Source organism: Ursus americanus, chromosome 33 (genome assembly GCF_024610735.1).
Source record: "Ursus americanus isolate L20-20 chromosome 33, mUrsAme1.1.p, whole genome shotgun sequence".
In the NCBI taxonomy this organism is placed as follows: Eukaryota; Metazoa; Chordata; class Mammalia; order Carnivora; family Ursidae; genus Ursus; species Ursus americanus.
In genome coordinates this window covers 7,115,985-7,137,450 of record NC_142159.1, presented here as the reverse complement: position 1 = coordinate 7,137,450, position 21,466 = coordinate 7,115,985, and the positions used below count along the sequence as shown (strand labels likewise).

Here is a 21,466-nt window from a genome sequence, read left to right as displayed (position 1 = left end):
GAAAGAAGGGAAGGAAATTCACATTTTACATTCCCTCTCTCCCATCTAGCTTCGAGGACAGAAATGTAAAAACGCTGGAAATTTTTTTAAAACAGAAGATTACTCTAAAGAGACTGGATAAGGACACTTTAAGATGTTAGAGAAAGAAAAAAGTGACAAAGCACTAAATTGATTCTGCACTCATTATGGACACCACTAGAACACTTCATGTAGCCCATTAGCTGTGACAACACATGATGTTTGATTTGTCAGCTACACCCCATAATTAAAGGGCTGTCAGTGTTATCATTATAAATGTCACTAAGTTTAACTGTAAACAGCAGTAAAACCAGTAAGCAAGTACCTTAGTTGAGAGCTACTTCCTCTAATATTCCCTAAAATGCACCCAGTTAAGTAACAATAACATGAAACATGCTTCACTTCCTCATATAAAGCAGTTTCTATCAAAAAAATCATTAAAATAATTACTCAGAACTGTCTGAACTTCAAACTGTCTCACATAACCGAAACCACCATTATTAGTCTTTTCCAATAAGCCTCTGATTTGCAAGAACATTAGTCAAAAGATTTGAAAGGCCTGATTTTGGGGATATCCTCTTATTAAGTATTCCAGGAGCGCCTGGGTGGCTCAGTCAGTTGAGCGTCTGACTCTTGGTTTCGGCTCAGGTCATGATCCCAGGGTCATGCGATCAAGCCCCTCATCAGGTTCCCCACTCAGCACGGAGTCTGCCTGAGATTCTCTCTCTCCCTTCTCCCTTTGCCCCTCCCCCCACTCGCACTCTCTTTCTCTCTCTAAAATAAATAAATAAATAAAATCTATAAAGTATTCCAAATCCTCACCTAGCAAAATTAAATTAACAATCCACTTAAAATCTCTGGAGAAAAGGAAATTCCAAGCTTAATTCTAAATGTCCTTCTTGTTTAAAAGTTTGTTAGGCCTTTAATTTTATCTAATCACAGCTATTTAAAACAAAAGTGTAGATTTAAAGGCATAGAATAAATTCCAGACCTACCATTATCTTCAACAAACTAGTTCAAGTTCTTTAGTTCATGTCTATTTCATAAAGGTGTTTACCAACATTACTAATTCAAACTACAGTCAATCCACAGTTCATTTTCTCACCCATACCATCTGTCAAAACAAACTGATTTTTCATCTGCCCACTATATTCACAATACAGGAAAAAGAACTCAAAGTCAGCATAGTTTCAGAAGTTAAAATTTTGTTTTTGTATTTTTAAACACAGGGTTATATTTTATACATGTTTATATGATCCCCAGTGATTTCCAGCCAGGGCGTCTTAAAGTCCTTTAGAAATGGGAATGCAAGCAAATTATTACCATGCCATTCTATTAAAATACATTTTCAAAAAACTTAATGCTTGGCTATTTATTTAGTTTTTGTGTTTTCACCAAAATGGAGGTGAGGAAACTTTATGGATGAGATATGAGACAACTGCTTTACCAACAGGACATTTATCTTCTTTCCATGAACTGCCTTCCCAACTACTGACCAATGCATAAAGACTACAGAACTACCTCTCAATTAAAAATAGGCACATAACCTCATACCAGTATCTTCTTTATTATTTTCTTTTAACCAACTACTTAAAAACTCTCCAGTTCTCCTCCTACAACACTGTCCTCCCACGATTAAATCAAAGAACTCTAAGACACCTAAAACTACAAGGTCATTTCATTACGTGTTCCTTCAGTTTCGACAACTATTTAGGCAAGAAGGTACAAAATTTTACCTAATCTGAGGCTCCTGTTTCCAATAAATGAAATAGTGTATTTAGGGGCCAAGGAGGAACTTAAAATAATCCAATCATTTTATGTTTAAACTGAAAATAGAAGAAACCTAATCACAGAAAACCTTCTTAGAAACCTACCACAAAGTGTCAGAAACTATGTTGATTACTCTGAACCAAGATGCCTTCTCCCTCTCTCTTCTTAACCTCTTCTCCAGCATTTCTGTCCCCTATAGGTTATCCACGAAACAGTAAGTAACTAATTAGTACTTGCGAAGTGAGACAAAATACAGCTGACCCTCAAAAAACACAGGTTTGAACTGTGTGGGTCCACTTACATACACACAGATTTTTTCCAATAAACACAGTACAGTACTATAAATGTATTTTCTCTTATTTTCTTGTAAAAAAATTTTCTTTTCTCTAGCTAACTATATTGTAAGAATATAGACATAATACATGTAACATACAAAATATGTGTTAATGGCCTGTTTATGCTATTGGTAAGGCTTCTGGTCAACAGCAGGCTATTAGTAGTTAAGTTTTTGGGAAGTCAAAACTTATATGTGGATTTCCGACTATGTGAGGGTTGGTGTCCCCAACCCCACATTCAAGGGTCAACTCTATTTCCGTGTGACTTAAGAATTTCTGATGGAAATTACTTTCAGTTAGATTCAAACCAGTAGCCTAGATACAAAAGCTAAATACTGCAATAATTTCCTAGAGAAAACAAAATGCAAATTTCAATTTTCTTGAAATAAGTGTATACTCAGGGGCGCCTGGGTGGCTCAGTCAGTTAAGAAGCTGCCTTTGGCTCAGGTCATGATCCCAGCATCCTGGATCGAGCCCCACGTTGGGCTAGCTGCTGAGCGTCGGGCTCCCTGCTCAGCAGAGAGCCTGCTTCTCCCTCTCCCTCTGCCTATGGCTCTCTCTACTTGAGCTCTCTCTCTGTCAAATAAATTTAAAAAAAAAAATAAGTGTACACTCAATTTTGCTTTTCATTTGTTGAAAATACTCTGCATATATAGACTTTAAGGGCACAAATGAACAAAACTGCCAATCCAAAAGTTTTTAAAGACTGTTATCAACACTTCATCTCCTATAAGCTTAAAAAGCATACTACTGAGTACCCAGTTTTAAAAATAGTTAAGTTTAGGGGCGCCTGGGTGGCTCAGTCGTTAAGCGTTGGCTCAGGGCATGATCCCAGTGTTGTGGGATCGAGCCCCACATCAGGCTCCTCCGCTATGAGCCTGCTTCTTCCTCTCCCATTCCCCCTGCTTGTGTTCCCTCTCTCACTGGCTGTCTCTCTCTCTGTCAAATAAATAAATAAAATCTTTAAAAAAAAAATAGTTAAGTTTAAAAAGTACTAGTTGTTCGTAGTGAAAAATTAAAACACTACACACTCACTAGGACGTGGATTCCTTCTTTTTCAACTGGAGCTTTATCATATGTAGCATCACAAACTCGAACCAAAGTTGTCACTCCATACTTCTTAAGTTCCTTTAAAGAAGAACAAATATAAGGGAACATACTTTAAGAATCTGCAACCAAAACTTTTAAAATGTACTATTATAAATTGAAGCAATGAGACATCGTTCTTAGACAAAGATAAAAATCATTGTCATTGTGGAAACATATAGGATGGACACTCAGGCTCTTAGTGGAAGCATCAAAACAATCACCTTTATAAAGGACAATTTGGTAACACATCACAAAACTATAAAAGCACATATATACTTTGACCTAGAAATTCTACTTCTGAGAATTTATACTAACAAAGTAATTAAAGACACACCCAAAGATTTAGGTACCAGCGTGTTCAGCATAGGCTGTTTAGAATGGTAAAAAGATGGAAACATGAATGGTCCAAAAACAGGGGAACAGTTAGAATATGGCACATTCATACAGAATACTATGACAGCTATAAAATTAATACTAAACAGGTTGGGGAAGATTTTTTAAAATATAGTGTGATCCTATCTATATGTATATAAATAAATATACGTATATATGCAGAGAAAAACATTGAGAAGCCAAGCATTAAGAGTTAAGTATTTTCAAACTGTCTTTTGTTTATGTGTATCGTCTGATTTTTACACAGTAAGTACTTATTGCTTTTTTAATTTAAAGAAACAAAAGTAGGGCCTGGCTGTCTCAGGCAGTAGAGCATGTGACTCTTGATCTTGAGGTTGTAAGTTCAAGCCCCACAATGGGTGTAGAGGTTACTTAAAAATAAAATCTTTAAAAAATAAAATGAAAGAAAGAGAAGTAATTTCGAAATTAGGATTAAAAAGTGGTATCATATTACAAAGCCAACAAACACCACTATAGCCAGAAGCCTTGCTCCTTAAAAATTTTCCTATAGTAATGCCTTATCCAGTGACCACCTATCTTCAATGGGCCACCAACATCTTTTTATAGTTGCAGGACAGTGGCCTCTGCCACTTTTGGAGTCTATGGCCAAGGAATCCACAGGCTAAAAATAGTATCACATAATTCAACCAGGCTTAAAGGTGACTGAACAACCTAAGGGCACAGGCCCGGAATCAACTTGTACACTGTGTGCACAAAGTTAAGAAGCTCTGGGAATTAGAAGTATAAATGGGCAGGAACAGTGATATCCTACAAGAAGTGTCCATCCATCATTTGGTTATCTAAAAAGTAAAGTTATTTTAATTGCTAAAGGACTTTATTTTTCACAGAAAGACCTTCTTCTAAAACACACTCAGGAAAGTTATTAGTACTACATGGAGTCAGTAATTTTAAAACATTTCAAAATACAGATAAAATCCTATTAAAATGAACTCCTAGTAGCCATTCACTGAAAGGTTATAGTAGAAATTTTTATAATAAACATTTGTATCCTTAAGCAAGTCAAAACCTCTTCTGAACTCAAGTTTTATCATCTGAAAATGAGAGAGGTGGATTTAGAATCCCTAGGAGTTCATTCGGCTAAGTCTATTCTATAAATACAGCAGAGAAAATGAAGGATCGGACATAAAAACGTTACCCATAATACCCTTCCTCCCTGTAAGGTTCTGACCCTCGTATATGATGGTTATTACTATTGCTAAGTAGTTCTGGGGTAGGTTTTTATCAAAAGTGGCTAGAATATTTGAGGCAGACATGGATTTTTTTAATCAGAGACTGTTCTACCATATGCTGTGTACCTTTAGGCAAATTAATAAATTACCAAAATGCCCTGAAACTGCAGTTTCCTCATCTGTAGGTGGGAGATAATAACAGTACCTATACCTCATAGGGCTATTTTGAGTAGTAAATGATATAATGCATAAAACTGCTTTTTGTAATGTTAGATACATACTAAGTATTCAATAAAAGTTATTTTTATTATTAAAATATAATGAACTGCTAACTATGTAGAAAGAAAAAAACTATTAGATAGTCTCTAAAGTCTCCCCAAATTCCAAAAATGCTCTCTTAAAAATCTGTTGTAACTAATTCAACCCAATTCAAACAAAGATTGGTAGGATGACCAACCATATTCCAAACAGAAATAAATGGCCTTGTTAAGTTAAGAGATTTCTTCATAATGATGTTCATTTATAACTTTACCTATAAATCAATCCAAAAAGTAGACCATAGTACAATCTTACCTCTGTGAACTTGTTGAGGGTAGCATTGGTAGGGTTGTGAGTTATCAGAAAACGCATGTTCTCATAGGAGATCTCCACAGGGGCTGGACGGTTCATTATGGCAAATAAAAAGTGTGAGCGTGCGTGTGTGGGTGTGATGGGGAAAATGAAAAAAAAAATCAATAAATCTTGAAATGTTTCACAGCAGAAAACATTAAAAAGACCACTAAAATGCCTAATATCGATCAGTGTTTTCTCTATTCAACTTGTTTATTCTTTAAGAAGCTTCTCTCTTCAAGGTAAGCAGAAGTATTTAGAATCCACTTGAATCCAAATTCAACTTGGGCCTCAATGTCTGCAGATGGATACCTTCGGACTCCAAAAAAATCCAACTAAATCCAAAACTTAAGTAGCCTTTACTACATTTAGGCACTAGTGAGACAAGTTAAAAGTGTAGGTTGCTTTCCACTTTTGTTTACTTGATGCTTAATTTTACTGGAGTCATTAAAAGAAATATGCTTGCAATAAAAAAAAAAAAAGCCAACTATTTCTGAGGCCAGTCTTGGTGTCCAGAGTCTTCAAGGCAATGTTAATTATGGCACATAGAACCCCCAAGCTCACTTGTCAGCGAAAACGCTGTGCTGAGCCTGGCAGAAGTCTGCCCTCACGCTCAGAATCGCCATAAATGTGCAACGTATATTCCAACGAAAAACCTAGAGGAGAAAAGCATAAGTCAAATGAACTGGAGATTGACAGCACAGTCAAGATGATGCTCAAAGTCAAGAATACGTTCTTTGTGCGTCCAAAGATACCCGAAACTCCACCAATTCTGAATTACTGTCATCTGTAAAGACTAGGATAAAAATGATACCAGGAGTTTTTAAAAGTCAGAAATTCAAAAGTAGGTCTTTCCTTTTTCAAAAGGGGGTTCAACAAAATTTCTGTGTTAATAAGATTATTTGTAACTCAAGTCATTTTTAAGTGACCTTATTTTTAAATTCATTTTAAAGTGTCATTAAAAGATCCTTAAAGAAACCTTCCCTCCATAAAGCTCACAGCAATTTTATTCTTCTGCTTTGATGATTAAGTCCTCCACATACACACTTTGCTTAAAATAAAATACATCTGTAGGGGCGCCTGGGTGGCTCAGTCAGTTAAGTGTCTGCCTTCAGCTCAGGTCATGATCCCAGGATCCAGGGATCGAGCCCCGAGCCCTGAGCCCCGCGCCGCGCCGGGCTCCCTGCTCAGTGGGGAACCTGCTTTTCCCTCTCCCTCTGCTGCTCCCCCTGCTTGTGCACACTCTCTCTCGGTGTAGTAAATAAAATCTTTTTAAAAAATTAAAATAAAACAAGATACATCTATAAATGGATGAAGGATAGTTACCAAAATTCCATTTTGAGGATGTAATTCTTTCTTTTTTTTTTTTAAAGATTTTATTTATTTATTCGACAGAGATAGAGACAGCCAGCGAGAGAGGGAACACAAGCAGGGGGAGTGGGAGAGGAAGAAGCAGGCTCATAGCGGAAGAGCCTGATGTGGGGCTCGATCCCAGAACGCCGGGATCACGCCCTGAGCCGAAGGCAGACGCTTAACCGCTGTGACACCCAGGCACCCCGAGGATGTAATTCTTTCTATCCAAAGGATATGCATTGGCCCCCAATTATAACATTACTCCATAAAGTTCTTTTCAAAAAATTAATTTATTTTCTAAGTAGTTGTTACTACCTACAAGGAACGAGGAAAGAGGATTAGAAAGTGAAGTGACTTGTCTAAGGTGAGCGTCTTGTTAGTCCAATGTTTTTTCCAATGTACCGTAATGCCTGCTGCCTCAACTAATGTGTAAATCCCATCATCTCATTTCTAGTCTAGTTTACCTTTTCTTTATTTTTTGAGAGAGAGACAAAGTGACAGAACCTCAAGAAGGCTCCATGCCCAGCACACAGCCCAACACAGGACTCAGTCTCATGACCCTGCAATCACAACCTGAGCCGAAATCAAGAGTCAGACACTCAACCGACTGAGTCACCCAGGCGCCCCTAGTCCAGTTTACCTTTTTACTATTTCTCACATTACATCACTATCTCAAGAGTACAAAAGCATCTAAAGGTCACTGATTCACATAGCATTCTCCTACCCATACCAAAAACAAGGTGAGAAAGAAAAGTGGAAGAATTTTTAATATCATTTTGGGCCTGCTGTACTGAAACACAGTTATCTTTATAGTTAGTTCAGAGTATCAACATAATCATAAACTTCTCTGGGGGCACCTGGCTGGCTCAGTTGGTAGTGCAAGAGACTCTTGATCTTGCGGTCCTGAGTTCGAGCCCCATGTTGGGTGCAGAGATTACATAAATAAATAAATCTTCATAAATAAATATATAGCTCTGGAAATAGGGACAGGGTCTAAGTTCTTTCACTCGCCTCTTCTCTAATCCACCAATAAATGCTTATTTAGTAGTCTCTGAAAAGATGACTGTGATCAGGTAGAAAAAGACAAGAAAGGTAAGTATCATACAACCATTTCAGGAGGAAACTAAAATACATTTAAGAAAGAACCAAAGCCTACAAATTTTCAAGCCTGCTCTATCCACAAGTCTTTTTATGATATTGTTATGGCACTGTGTTTTGTAAGTTACATACTTGTGGCAATATTACCATGGACACAAGCACAAAACTCAAACGTTCCTAAAATATGAAAGATATATAAGAAATTCAAAATGGCATTCTAAAAACTTCAATATCTCAGCAGAAGTTATACACTACAGTAAAATCATGAAACTTCTAATACTCAAACCAAGAAAAATAAATATATATATATCACACTTTCCTAACTGTAACCCCAAAACAGCCACCTTAGATTACACATTTCATAAAGTACTCCTTGTACAGTCAAGGAATTTTAAACCTAGGAGAAACTTAGAGAGCAATGACTCTGACCTTTAAAAAGGAGAAAAGAAAAAGAAAAAAGAAAAACAAGATGATGTTTGGGAGAAAGGGAGGTTAAAATGACTTAACTAAGACCACATCACTAATTAGAAGCAGATCAAAGACAAGAACCCAGGTTTCCTAACTCTATTCATTTTTCCTTCAATTTTGACTATGGAGGTATCCACATATTTTTCAAGTCATAATCTTTTTCATGTAACTATAACTTTTCTTCAAATATTTGGTGATGTTCATCTGCAACTCTGTGACCTTAAATAAGGGCAGAAAAGATTATTAAAGTAACCACTCAAAGAACAATGGTTTGCATGCAGTGAAAAGCAAAACACAAGGAAATTCTAACCTGTTTGAATCCCTCTGGTTTAATGATGTTATCACAGCTAATATGTGTGTCAGCTGAGTAAAGGCACTGAAAGACCTGCTTTGTAGTGATGGCCAGGTTTGAAAGGTTACAGCTCTAGCATTAAGTTTTCTACCTAGTCACCAGTGTTTGTCCATTCAGTAAACAGAGCAAGTTTTACCCCATCTTATTCCTCCAACCTCATTTTGGAAGGACCACTTCCAACGATAAGGATAATTCATTATTAGATTTTCAATTCTTAACACCATACTGAGATCCCTAGCAAAGGAATTTCCGCCAAAATGAAACAGTATGTTCTATCAACGTTAACAGATCCATGATAAAAACAAGCTTCTGTTCCTTCTCCCACCCCCAAGAGTTCAACTACACATCAACAGTTAAATGCTCTTGCACCTGCCAATTCAGATAAACTAATGATAATTCCTGTAACAGACATAAAGAATATAAAGCAAACCGCCTGAAAAAAAAAAACAAACCATAAACAACCTACCACAGCTGGAAGGTACTCAAAAGTTACAAAGCCCTGTATTTTAGTATAAACTCAGCAACTATACATCTTACAGGAAAACTTTCTTCTAAACCCGTCTCTTTGACATTAAGTAATTTTATCTTCTATAGAACCTAACTTTTTAAAATGTTGAATTTGGGACATTCCCATTTCCTATGCAACATTTGCGTTTTTTAACCAAAGAAGATAACCTCACTGGAGGATTAGAAGGAATGGTCTGTGACAGAGAAATCCTTTTAAATTAAGAAGAAGGAAGGGAAAGAGGAAAAAGAATGAAGAAAGAGGAGGCTGGAAGAACAAGAGCAAGAGGCCAACCAAGCTAAGATAGTGTACTACCAGTAAGACTATGTCCGTAACACAACAGAGACTACTTAAAACTTTGAAGAAAGGTATGTTAGAGTTTAAATGTCCTGTGTCAATACTCTAGTGCTAACAATTAGCCTAGATGAGAATCAAAAACCAGATGCATGGAATAATTAAAACGGAACATTATGCCAAGGTTAAAAAGAATAAAACAGATCTGTATGAAATATGGAAAGATGGCTAAAAGACACTAGTAACTGCAAAGAGCACATGATAGTATGAACAGTATATATATAGAAATATTTGTGAGTGCTGTATAGCTTTCATACCCATCAACTATCTGGAAAGTTACAAAGAGGTAACTGGTTGTCAGGGTCAAGGGGACGGGAGCTGGAGGCCAGAAGCATGATTTACTTTATCACAATACATCCCTTCTGAAATGTTTTGCTTTTCCCATGTACATGTATTACCTTTTTTTTTTAAATTCTAGGGTCATAAAGAACCCTACAATGATTTATTTAACCACGTTCTCAAAAGTGCTACAACCACAGGATCATAAAGAGCTTTAAGAGAGCTAGTCACTCTTAGTCCCAGGCAGGCCTGCACCTACACAATTCCAGTTTTCTTCTTTGTTAACGATACTAAATTATTGAGTAAAATTCAGGTTCTTCCTTGGCAACTGTAATTCTTTTTTTTTTTTTTAAGATTTTATTTATTTATTTTGGCAACTGTAATTCTAAGTTCAAATATAAATACAGAGAATTTGAGGGTAACCCAAACTTATTAGGCATCCTTTTAAAAATCCTATCAATCCCCTCACATCAAGTTTTCCACTAAGACATTCTGTTTCCAAGTTAAAGTAAATGATACAATAAACTCTCTAATTTGATGGGTTATGCCAGGATTCACCAAATTAAAACAGTACATTATAATATAAATAAAGAAGTCTAGATCTAAGAAAAAATCTAAAAGCAAAGTTCTGGAAAAACAAGTAAGCATACATTTACTGTTACTTTTCTTACCAGAAATTCTACAGGAAGTCATGCAAATTTGAGTCAGCTTGGTTTGTACAAACAGGCAACATGAAAGCACTATACTGCATAGAAGGCTAAAACCTTGCAACAATTTGTTCCTAAAACAAATTCATCTCACTTTAACAAAGACACCTTCACCTCTCTTAAAATAAGTACGATAGAAGAGTTAAGACATCTTCCTTACAATTTGGATAATTAATAATTTATTAATAATTCAAGTATTTATTAGACACATACTATGCATTATAAAGTGCAGCAAGAGCAGTAAGCAAACAAAAATTCTCGTCAGAGCGGATCTTGTATTTTAGTAGGCAGAAAAAACTAAAATATGCCACTGTTACGGAGAAAAATGCAAAGCAGGGGAATCTACAGTGCCAGAAAGGAGAGGGCTTCTAATTTTAAATAAAGCTATCAGGAAAGGCCTCACTGAAAAAAGTGACATTTTATCCAAGACCTGGGGGTGTGAGCCAACAGATATTTGAAGGAGCATTCTAGGCAAAGGGATTAGCTGTTGCAAAGGTTATGAGGTGGGGCCATGCTTGGAGTGTTCTAGGAACAGCCCTCTCTCTTCTTTCTCTGACAAATAAATAAATAAAATCTTAAAAAAAAAGATACACTTTAAGGTAGATTTGTCCACAGAATGGATGTGCAATCTGTGAAGAGTAACTGTAAGAACCATAAGAAGCCTAATTTAATATTCAGAGATTATTCAAACAACTGACCCATAAAATCCTCACAACTATCCAGGAAAAGTAGGGAAATTCGTCTGTAAAGTAGTACTGTATCTACTGCATTCTGACCATTTCAGGAAAAATGCATTTTAAAGACTTATTAAAGCGAACTTAACTTTGCTGATTAATCTTCTAGTTAACTGGTCTCAAACTGAAATCGTACTCATCTTGCGTAACCTACTCCCAACTCATCAGAGCCTTGAGGAAATAAGAGTTCTAGTCTCTCTGCTACTTATCTTTGTTCATCCCTCTAGTTGCATTTATCAAACTAAAACTGTATACATCTGGCTCCTTGAATTTAGACAATTCAAATTAATGTCACTGCCCCTCACCTACTATACAGTCCCAGGGAACTGATAAGGAAAGAGGTATCATTAAATTCTACACAAATTAGGATCCAAAATATCTGTAAACAAGCTAAAAATAGCTTTTTTACTGCTAAAAAAAAGTTTCATAGTAACTCTCTTGGTTATTCCCACTTTTCCACTTCCTCATTTAAGGAGGGAACTTGAGAACAAGTTCCAGTACAGAAATCAATAATCACTTACATAAAAAGAAATTATGACCTTGATGGTGGGAAAATATCTTAAGATTTCAGAACCAGCATGAGATACATGGCCTGCCACTCAAAAAGGAAAGGAGAGCAACTAACCAACAACGCACCTGCTTCTGAGAACAGTGACCGTTATTTACTGAAGTCCTGTGGGCCCTGTTCCCACTCAAATGAAAAGGGAGTGGTTTTCAAATTTGTGTGTACCGTAGTGATTAGAAGTACTTGTCATTTTCTAGTAATTCCTACCTCTACAAATAACTATAAGACAAAAATTGCATTAAATATTTTCACGCCACACTTGAAAATATTTACTTTTCAATTCTGTACTGTTCCTCCAAAGATGAGCAATTCTCCAGTTGAATTTCTTGTCCAAAACTGCTATTTGTTCCTTCCATAAGTAAAATTTAAATAAAGGTAACAGGACTATGGCCAATTTTCACTTTCCCTAAAAAATTATTTGAATACCAGTAATAATATTAAAAATCCTACCAGCACAATTCTAATATTGGGCATAGATCTTACTGAGTTCAGTGAATTTTTTAAAAATTAAGCTAAATGTTTAGCTCTATTAAATTGATTCTATTCATTCACACTTTTCATTTCCAGGCAAAAATTTCATGGCTATCCCTCTTCATGGGCTTTATGCTTGAAGATTTTACTTTATGTGCACTTTAAGATTCCCAAGCCTCTTTATTATAAAGTTTAAGCACATTCTTTTCCTAAATAACTGTGGTAACCTCCTTCATACAATAAAAACTACCTCAAATTCAGCAGCATTCCCATATAAATTCTAAATTTGTTTTCTTCTTCTCTTACATCCTTCTTTTAACCTCAAAAGGCTAAGTAATTTTCCTGGAGTGCAATTTAAGTCTTAATTATTTTAAATTTAGTTTCCAACATCACTATACATACACTAACCCAGAACCACTAAATCAATTATTTCATTAATAAATAAATTCAGTAGTGAAAAATCAGAAAGAAAGAAAGAAAGAAAGAAAGAAAGAAAGAAAGAAAGAAAGAAAGAAAGAAAAGGAAATCCAAAAGGACACCTGGATTCATCTTGTCAACACCACTTTGAAATATTTTCTGAGCTATATCAGGACAGTTAGAATGACTATAACAGCTGTGAGTTCCCTGAGGTTGCAAAATAGATACTTGGGAAAAGGTTATTTGAATCACCTTTCAAAATAACCTACAGCACAGGAGCAGCATGCAAAGTAAGAACTTCCAGGCTATTGTTAGCATTATTTAAAATACATGTTTTAGAGCTGAGCAGTTCATGGGTCAGCTTAACTCTTTCATATCCTCATTTTGTCAAATGTACTGAGCATTATTTAAAGGTCCTGTTCAAATATTCACCACCAACAAGGAGGGAAGGAAGCTCTCTCTGTACAGGATACAGAATAAAAACATTCCAAATTACATCTTGTCAGCATAAATTCTTTTGTTTGAGCCCCAGAAATTTTTCTGCTGTTAGGGCATTTTGGTCCAAGTTTCCCCTAAAACCAGTTAAGTTACACTTCACTTCCTCTCCTAAACTTACTTTTTATAAATCACATTGTACTTCACAGCCATCTCTCTATGTACTGAGTATAACACAAGATAAACAGTCAAGAACACAAATCATTCTGGGGCGCCTGGGTGGCACAGCGGTTAAGCGTCTGCCTTCGGCTCAGGGCGTGATCCTGGCGTTATGGGATCGAGCCCCACATCAGGCTCCTCCGCTGGGAGCCTGCTTCTTCCTCTCCCACTCCCCCTGCTTGTGTTCCCTCTCTCGCTGGCTGTCTCTATCTCTGTCGAATAAATAAATAAAATCTTTAAAAACAAAACAAAAAAAAAGAACACAAATCATTCTATTTGGAACTGCTGGTGGCCTTTTAAAATATACTGTCTACCCACTAATAGTGCAATAATGGCTAGATGTTTATTTTCATAAAACACAACATTCACAATCTTTAAAAAACATACAGCGAAAGCAGTTGTTTCACATTAAAACACGAGAGTGAAGTAAAAATGGTGAAACACCTCTTAATGCCATGTCAAGGGGTAATTACTCTTTGCTCACCAGCTCAGTTCCACATGGATTTGCCTACCTTCTCTTCCCCCCTAAAGAATGCAAAAATCAATCTTTCTTGTCCTCTTCCTCCAAATGCTCACTGAGATAGAGGACAATACGCCACTTCTGAATGATACTAAAATGCCACATATTCAATCTTACAACAAGCATTTGTGGAGCTCTTTGCACATACCACACAAACTCTATCCAGGATCAAGATACTAGAAGAATCCATGTGGGTGAAAAATATTTGATGAAGGCCATTAAAATTTCATACTAATGCTATATACTTTGAAGACACAAAGTATGAGTCGAATGGAGTAGGATTAATTAAGACTTCCAAGGAAAGGTAAAACTTTTGTAACAAGACTGTAGAAAGGGCCATGGTAGCATGACTAAGAAAGGAAAGGAGTCTTTGGTTAGATAACTCTAGGAGGCCTTGACCATGCTGAGAATTTCAAACCAATTCAAATGCAATAAAAGCTCTTAGGAATTTAAAAGTATGAGTAGTAGTCAGGGAGCGAGTCTGCTCAATGAGAGAAAACAAATGTGCCACATTGGTGGGCATCTTCTGATCTACTGAGCGGTTCCATAATTTAACAACAAGCTTTACAAAAATAGACTCTCAACTTACTAACTCCTACCTCATAAGTGAATTATTTTTCCTAGTAAACAGATGTGAGTTTAACTAAATTCTACTTGCTGATAACCTCCAAATGAAGATCTCATTTCACTAGAAAAACAATTCAAGGGATAGTCTAAGACTTAAATTTTAAGTGCTTCTCATCTAGAAAGATCTAAGTTATTTGAATAATTTAAACCAATCACCAAAAGGAAACTTGTTTGTAACCACACGTGTGGAATGAAGAATAATGTCACTAGAATCTATTGTTTCTCCATCATATCCTTCTCAATTTGCTGACAAATCCTGCCGATGACTCATATCCTTCTGCACTAACCAGTCACTCTGTTCCCTCATGACAGGCTTTTCACCAATAATGGAAAGTAGAAAAACACACCAATTTGTTTTGCTACTAAAAACAATAAATATCAACATATATATATAGATCCAATTTATGGATACTGTGGTGACAGAATTTAGTGAATGTCTCCCGTAAAAGACTGCAAAAAAAAAAAAAAAGGGTTATGTTCAAATCTCAACTAAAACTAAAAGACTACAAGAAAGCAGACTGATTGTGAATTTGAATTCCTGTCAAACGATACATTAGTTAAGAGCCAACATTTTTGACCACTGCAGAAATAAAAACATAAAGCAATTTATCTGATCTGCTAAAGCAAATATATCATGTGTGCATTTTATGCCAAAAGAATTAACATTTTCTGAGAAGAATGAAATTTCAACCCAAAAATACTATGAAAGGAATTAAATATCTCTAAAGGTAAAGACCATTCTAGTCATCAAAATATTTTTTCAAACAGGCTCAACTAGCAAAGAAAGGGTCACAGAAAAGCTTAAAATTCTCTAGAGTTTAAAAAGGCAATGTTGTGCAATGTAAATATATATCCAAATGATGAGATTTAGTTTCGAGGCCACTTACAATGTAGTGGGTGCTGTGTTATAGAACCTATAGGTAAGAAATCAGCGCAGGCAAACAAAACACATTTGTATTCAAATCATATAAAAACTGTCGGTTTACTCTGTCAACTCCTCACAGTCATTTTTCCAGGAAAGATTTTGTGCCGTCAATCTATGCTGATTGAAGAGATAGTTCAGGGGAAACCATGTTAACACGTGCAGAAGGGTCATCTTCTCACCTGGGTCCCAGTAACTCCACAGGGTAACTGTGAAAGTGCACAGAGCCTGCAGTGCTGTGCGGCTTCGTTCTAGGTGCTAGCGCAGTGACAGTTTCTGGTTTAGCCTAGACCTCTACAACTCCAAGCAGCAAAACAAAACAAAACATATAATATCTACTGGAGCTCTTCACCAAGCAATCCTATCGGGCTTGCAAGTCCCAAGAAAGTGGCCAAAGGAGCTAGAAGATGTGGTTCAGTCAATAAAACAAAAGATAACTAGAGAAAGCTACCAGATGCCTCTATACATATACTACCCCTAAAGATGAAAATGGATAAAAGACTTCTAACATTCCAGATTAACAGACTCAAATCACCATTTCCCAAAAAAATTATAATTGCTGGTATCCACTGTTCACTAACAAACCCAAGGTACCAAATTATGTGAACTGCAACATCAGACTCTCGCTTTGTAAATTTAGAGAATAATCATCAGTTTCTATATAACCCAACTAGTATAAGAAAAATCTCAAAGCAGCAACACCCCCCAAACAAAAAAGTATGCAAGTAACTGAAGTATCCTTAAAAAAAAAAAAAAAAAAAGCCTAAAAAACTAAAAACTAAGTATCAGACGAAAAGGCCAACTTCTTTAATGTCCACTTAACTCCTATATAATGACCAGAGTTAACTCAAAAATAAAGTTTAGCAAGAGATTTAAGTACCTTATGCTCCAAGGGGAAACTTTAAATCTACTGCCATCTATTTACTGATATCTTTAACTTGAATTTCAAAACCTGAAATTCAACAATTGATTCTATAAATCAATCTCCTTATCTGTACAACTGGAAGTGCCACTTACTCAAAGGATTATTATGAATTTTAAATAAGATGCTTTATGATTCAGCATTATAAGATTCTCAAGAAGGGAATGTTGAAACCTAAAGCACAATGTTGGACTTCACAAGTGTCCTAAGACTTCAAGATCTCTACCAATGCCCTACTCAATAATCATAACTAAGACTACCATGTTAAAATTTTAGATCTTGATTGCCAGTTGCTCAAAAGTTTTAAAGATCCCCAACTTCTGTAAGTAGCATAGCTGATTATATAGCAATTGAAGAAATCGAGCTAACTTGCGTTTCACTCTAACTTAAATTTTGCTCTTCCAAGAGCAACAGTTAAAAATTTATGTACTGCTCTTCTGCATCTTCTTTGTAAATGCTTTTTCTAGAGACTTCACTGGTTACCAATCCCACATTCCAACAAAAAGGAACAGTACAAACCCTGTCAAGTAAACCTCTACTAAATTTAAACTTAATGCGTCAAAATTCTATAACTACTACATACAGAAATGCCACCTTTAAAAGACAAAATATTAAATAGAATAAAGAGTTAAATCTTCAGAAAAATAAATATTTTGCCTTGCTTCGCACAAATGTCTTTTCAAGGAAATATAAATATGGGGCTTTCAAACTTTTTAAGAAAGTTATATGCAAAAGCATTCAAACATTTATTCTTCCCTAGTGCCACCAAAGTTCAATGATGTTGTAAATGGTTTCTGCTTATAAATTTGGTGAGTTCAAATTAAATATTACTTGACTGACTCATGGAGGGAGTGGTTTGACTTCTGCTGTTCTGAGTCAGAATAGACCCAGTTCAGCAGTTCTAAACAATTTTTCATTTGTATAGGTGTCCTAAACGCTAGCTTTCTCCAGTTACTAAATATAACAAACTTTGCCTTAGTAGAAAGGTCTTACTGGTAATAATACTTTGAATCTGTAGTTCAGTTTATAATTAACAAGGTGCTTCCACGTATATTTTCTCAGTTGATCTTCACAATCTCCTGAGTATCTCATACAGCTGAATAGAAAGACTCTTCCACAGGAGTGACAACTTCTAGTTGACTCTTACCCCAGTAAATACACTCTTCCTCTTTCCCCCGAAATAAAAAACATAAAAGGCTGCTGAGTTTCTTTAATCAGACTTTCCTCTCCCAGACATATCCCAGGTGCCTCATAAAAACTATGTCTCAAAGCACACACCCTGGGGCCCCAAGAGTTTCAAGGCAGAATCTCCACCCACATAAAAGCCTAGCTTAGGCCCCAAAGAGCCTCAAGTCAGCATCTCCTAAATGATCCCCTTGCCTCCAGCCATCTAGTCTTCTGCATTAAATTCAACATTTCTCATCTGCGTGAGCTGCTAGATCACTGTGCGGTTGAGAAACCTGAAAGCGAGACAACCTACTGCGAGGGTGGTAATGGTGTAGTGGAAAAATCAAGGACTTTGGAGTCAGACAGACCTGGGTTTTTAATCCATCTCCAATTCTTATTACTTTGTGACCTAGGACAAGTTCCTTAACCTCCTTGAGTCTCTATATCTCCTCATCTCACCACTGTAAATCATTGAGGGCTCATCACTGTATCCCAAGTGCCTAGCAAATAGAAGCCACTCAGTCTGTGCCAAATAAATGCAAATGAGGGCCTCTACCATCTTTACAGTAACTGTGAGAATTATAAAGAGTATATAAAAATACCTGGTGCATAGTAAGCCCTTAATACTAATTAATCCAGTCTCCCACTAAATATTGTTAACAATACTATTCACTATACTGAAAGCACAAAGCATGCTAATGATTGAAGAAAAGGACACTCTACGAAAAACATAATTTGTGACTTCTAATTACACATCAATGTTTTGGCCTATAATTCTATTATGTCTACCAAAAGGACCACCATCTTTGCTTATCCTATTGAAAGACTCCCAACTTCTAAGAAACTTCTCATCATTAAAGTGTAAAATCCATATCAAGGTACTCTTTATAAGAACCCCTAATTACACAAAACAAGAATCTGGCAAAAGTCCATAACAATGTCCATTCACTATCCAATATGAAACAATTTTTAAAATGTCAAGATTAGAATACAGGCAAACAACTTCTCACCATCTTCACCAACATAATGGCATGCTGGCAAGTGATTCTGAAGCCTTAAAAATGTGTCATTCTGTAGCCTTAATTTCCTTTTGCACACTGAACAAGGCATAACTTCATTCACTTCCTGTCTGTAACTACTCTGTAATACAGAGCATGGCAGCAAATAACTACCATATTCTAAGCCAGCAGCAGTTGTAGTCTGGTGATTCCAAACAGACACGCATGTCTACAGTGATGCTAGAACTGCTAGGCAGTTTTTATGTTTCTTGACAAACTCCAGGGAATAATTAACTAGCCTCTGGTTCTTCATCATCAACGTTACATTATTTTTTTTCTTAAGAGTTCTTCTCCAGAAGGGTAGAAAAGAGCTAATACCTAGTAAAAATTCTTTCCGTTCACCTAGCGATAAAATACCTTTCACCTGAAAAACTAGCAGTACTTTACATAAGAGTCTACGCTTCTGAACACTCTAAAGGCAAGACAAGATTATTTTAGTTAGCCCACAGAGCGCCAGACTAGGATGGGATGGTGACCACGTCCTTGACAAATTTAGAAATTTATATCGATGTCATAAAACATGGGGGAAAACATTTACCGCCTCCCCCCCACCCCCCACGAAAAAGCATGACCTTTCTTTAAAAATCCCAGAGCCAGAAGACTATAGTGCCACTGGAACAGACTCCTATACCGTTTCCTCATACTGGAACCCAAGAACCCAGGGACAAGACGCTCTTGGAAAGAACTCCCTCACCGAGGACACCAGGGTTCACTATCGCCAGCGATCACGATCACGGAGAGCCGCCGGGATGCCCGCTCACACACTGGACAATCGCCGGCACACCCTTCCACGTTCCCTCGTCTGCCATTCACCCTCTCCCCAGCCTCCCTCTCTCGCACTGCACTCATATTCCCCGCACACACTCCCCCACTCTACCCCATACACTCAACGCTCTCTCCCACCTCTCACTCCTCCATTTACCCCTCTCGCCCACGCGCACGCCCCCCCCACACCCCCACTGTCCTCTACACTCTGCCGGCTCGCTCTCTCTCTCTCTCACACACACACACACACTGCCCCCGGACACGGCCCCCAACTCTCTCATCCATACTGCCCCCCCAACTCCGTCTTCCCTCACCCCACATGCATACCCAGCCCTCTCCCCAACTCACACTGTCCCCCTCAGGCACGCAGATTCCCCCCACACACACTCCCCACATTCTTCCACACGCACCGTCCCCCCTTCCTCACCCACCCTCGTTCTCCACGCTTCCCGGCCGCGCTCCCCCCGCCCCCGACCCGGCCGGGCCCAGCCCTCCTTCCGGGGACGTGTCTCGGGCCTGCACTAATGGCTGCGGCGCCTCCCGCCCTCCCCTTCCCCGAGGCCCCGGGAGCCGGCGCGGGGGCCGCCCGGGAGGAGCGCACTCACGCTGGCGAGCTGGGGACTGGGCATTGAAGTCCGGCGGCGGCGGGAGCGAGGAGGCGCCTCTCTCCTCAGTCACCTCGGCGGCGGCGGCGGCGGCGGTAGCGGTGGCGGCGGCGGCGACGACTCCCCCCCAGCCTCGGCGCGCGACACCCGGCCCGGCCCGGCGGCGGCGGCGGCGCGTGTCCACGAGTCCGTCTTGCTGCTGCTGCTGCGGCCGCCGCTGCGTCTCCTGCTGCCGCCGCTGGCCCCGCTGCCGCCGCTGCCCTGTAGCGTCGCCTCGCGCAGTGCCCGGCCGCCGCTGCCGCTCCAGCCGCTACCGGACGGACGACGGTTACAGCCCGGCCGATCGCGCCGCCGCCACCACCGCTGCGCGCGCAGCCGGAACCAGCTCCCGCCGCCGCCCCTCAGGGGGCGCTACGGGGCGCGGCGCGCGAGCCCAGTGGCCCGCCCCCCGCGCCCGCTGACTGGCTGGCGTGCCGGCTCGCGGGGCGGTTGGGCCCGCCCACCTGCCCCGCGGGGCGCTGACCCACTGCCCTCGGCGCCTCCCCCGCTCCTCCTCGTGGTTCGTTCCTCTCCGCACTCCCGGCTGCGGAAGGCGCGTCCATGTGACCGGGGAGAGGGGCGGAACGTGGCCAGGGGAGTCGCTCGCCCACGCCGCGGCCCCCCTATCCCATCCGCACCTGGGCAGAGGCGAGGGCCAGCAGCCGCGGTGTGACCTGCAAGGTCGATGGGCTTTTTCCCGCATCCCGAGCCGTAAGGCCTGGGGCCAGATCCTGATGGGACGGGGCGGCAACCGAGCCCTTGGCTCGGGGATTTCCAACTCAGAAGTGACAACCAGAGCAGCTCAGTTTTTGGCTGCCCTTCCTCGAGGCCCCAAAGAAATAGCGTGCGTGCGTCTGCAATTCTGCAATTGCGAAGGATGTTTCTGCGCCTCTCCCCGTCCCATCCCTGCGCAACACACGTACACACACACACACACACACACGTACACACACACACACCCCTATGAGCTCTTCCTGACAGACCAAAATTCAAACTTCCAGGACGTAGCATAGAGGGCAAGTTATTTCCTCCGAGCACTCTAAACTATTAAATGGAAATAGTTATCAGCTACCTCATGGGGCTTTTTTTCACGTATCAATGATATAATGTATGAGAAATGCCTGCTAAAGAGAAAATCCTGAATTTAAAGGTTTCTAACCTAATGTCCCCTTTCACGACAGAGATTATCCTAGAGATTCCCGTATTCTCTCTTGCATTTGGAAGGTGACCAGAAATTCTTTAATTATTTGTCAGACCACGAGTTCTGAGTTTTGGGTTGGAAAATGTGGTCACCGGTGAGTTGGGAGACTGGTCTGGACCACTGCTGGACGGCAGCCAGAAAGAGGCACTGGAGACTTAGCTTGGGAGGAAGAGGGGAGGATCATACAGAGAGTTGGGGCAGGGGGGCTCTGTCTTCCCTATCCAACCTAGGAAGTTTTACCTGCCCAGAACAGGCACCTATCTAGAAGGCACTCCCGCC

The 21,466-nt window shown here is 39.2% G+C and overlaps 1 protein-coding gene across 1 annotated transcript in view; it reads right to left on the bottom strand.

Annotated features, from left to right (window-relative positions):
- The window catches only part of PTP4A2 (protein tyrosine phosphatase 4A2), a 28,010-nt gene extending 7,726 nt beyond the window's left edge, over positions 1-20,284 (bottom strand). The window contains exons 1-3 of the mRNA XM_045782242.2: positions 19,948-20,284; positions 5,369-6,060; positions 3,159-3,251 (exon numbers count right to left, since the gene is read on the bottom strand). Coding sequence (XP_045638198.1) covers positions 3,159-3,251; positions 5,369-5,464 — 189 coding nt within the window. The 5' untranslated portion in view covers positions 5,465-6,060; positions 19,948-20,284. The remainder of the gene's footprint in view (positions 1-3,158; positions 3,252-5,368; positions 6,061-19,947) is intronic.
- Positions 20,285-21,466: the final 1,182 nt, after the last annotated feature.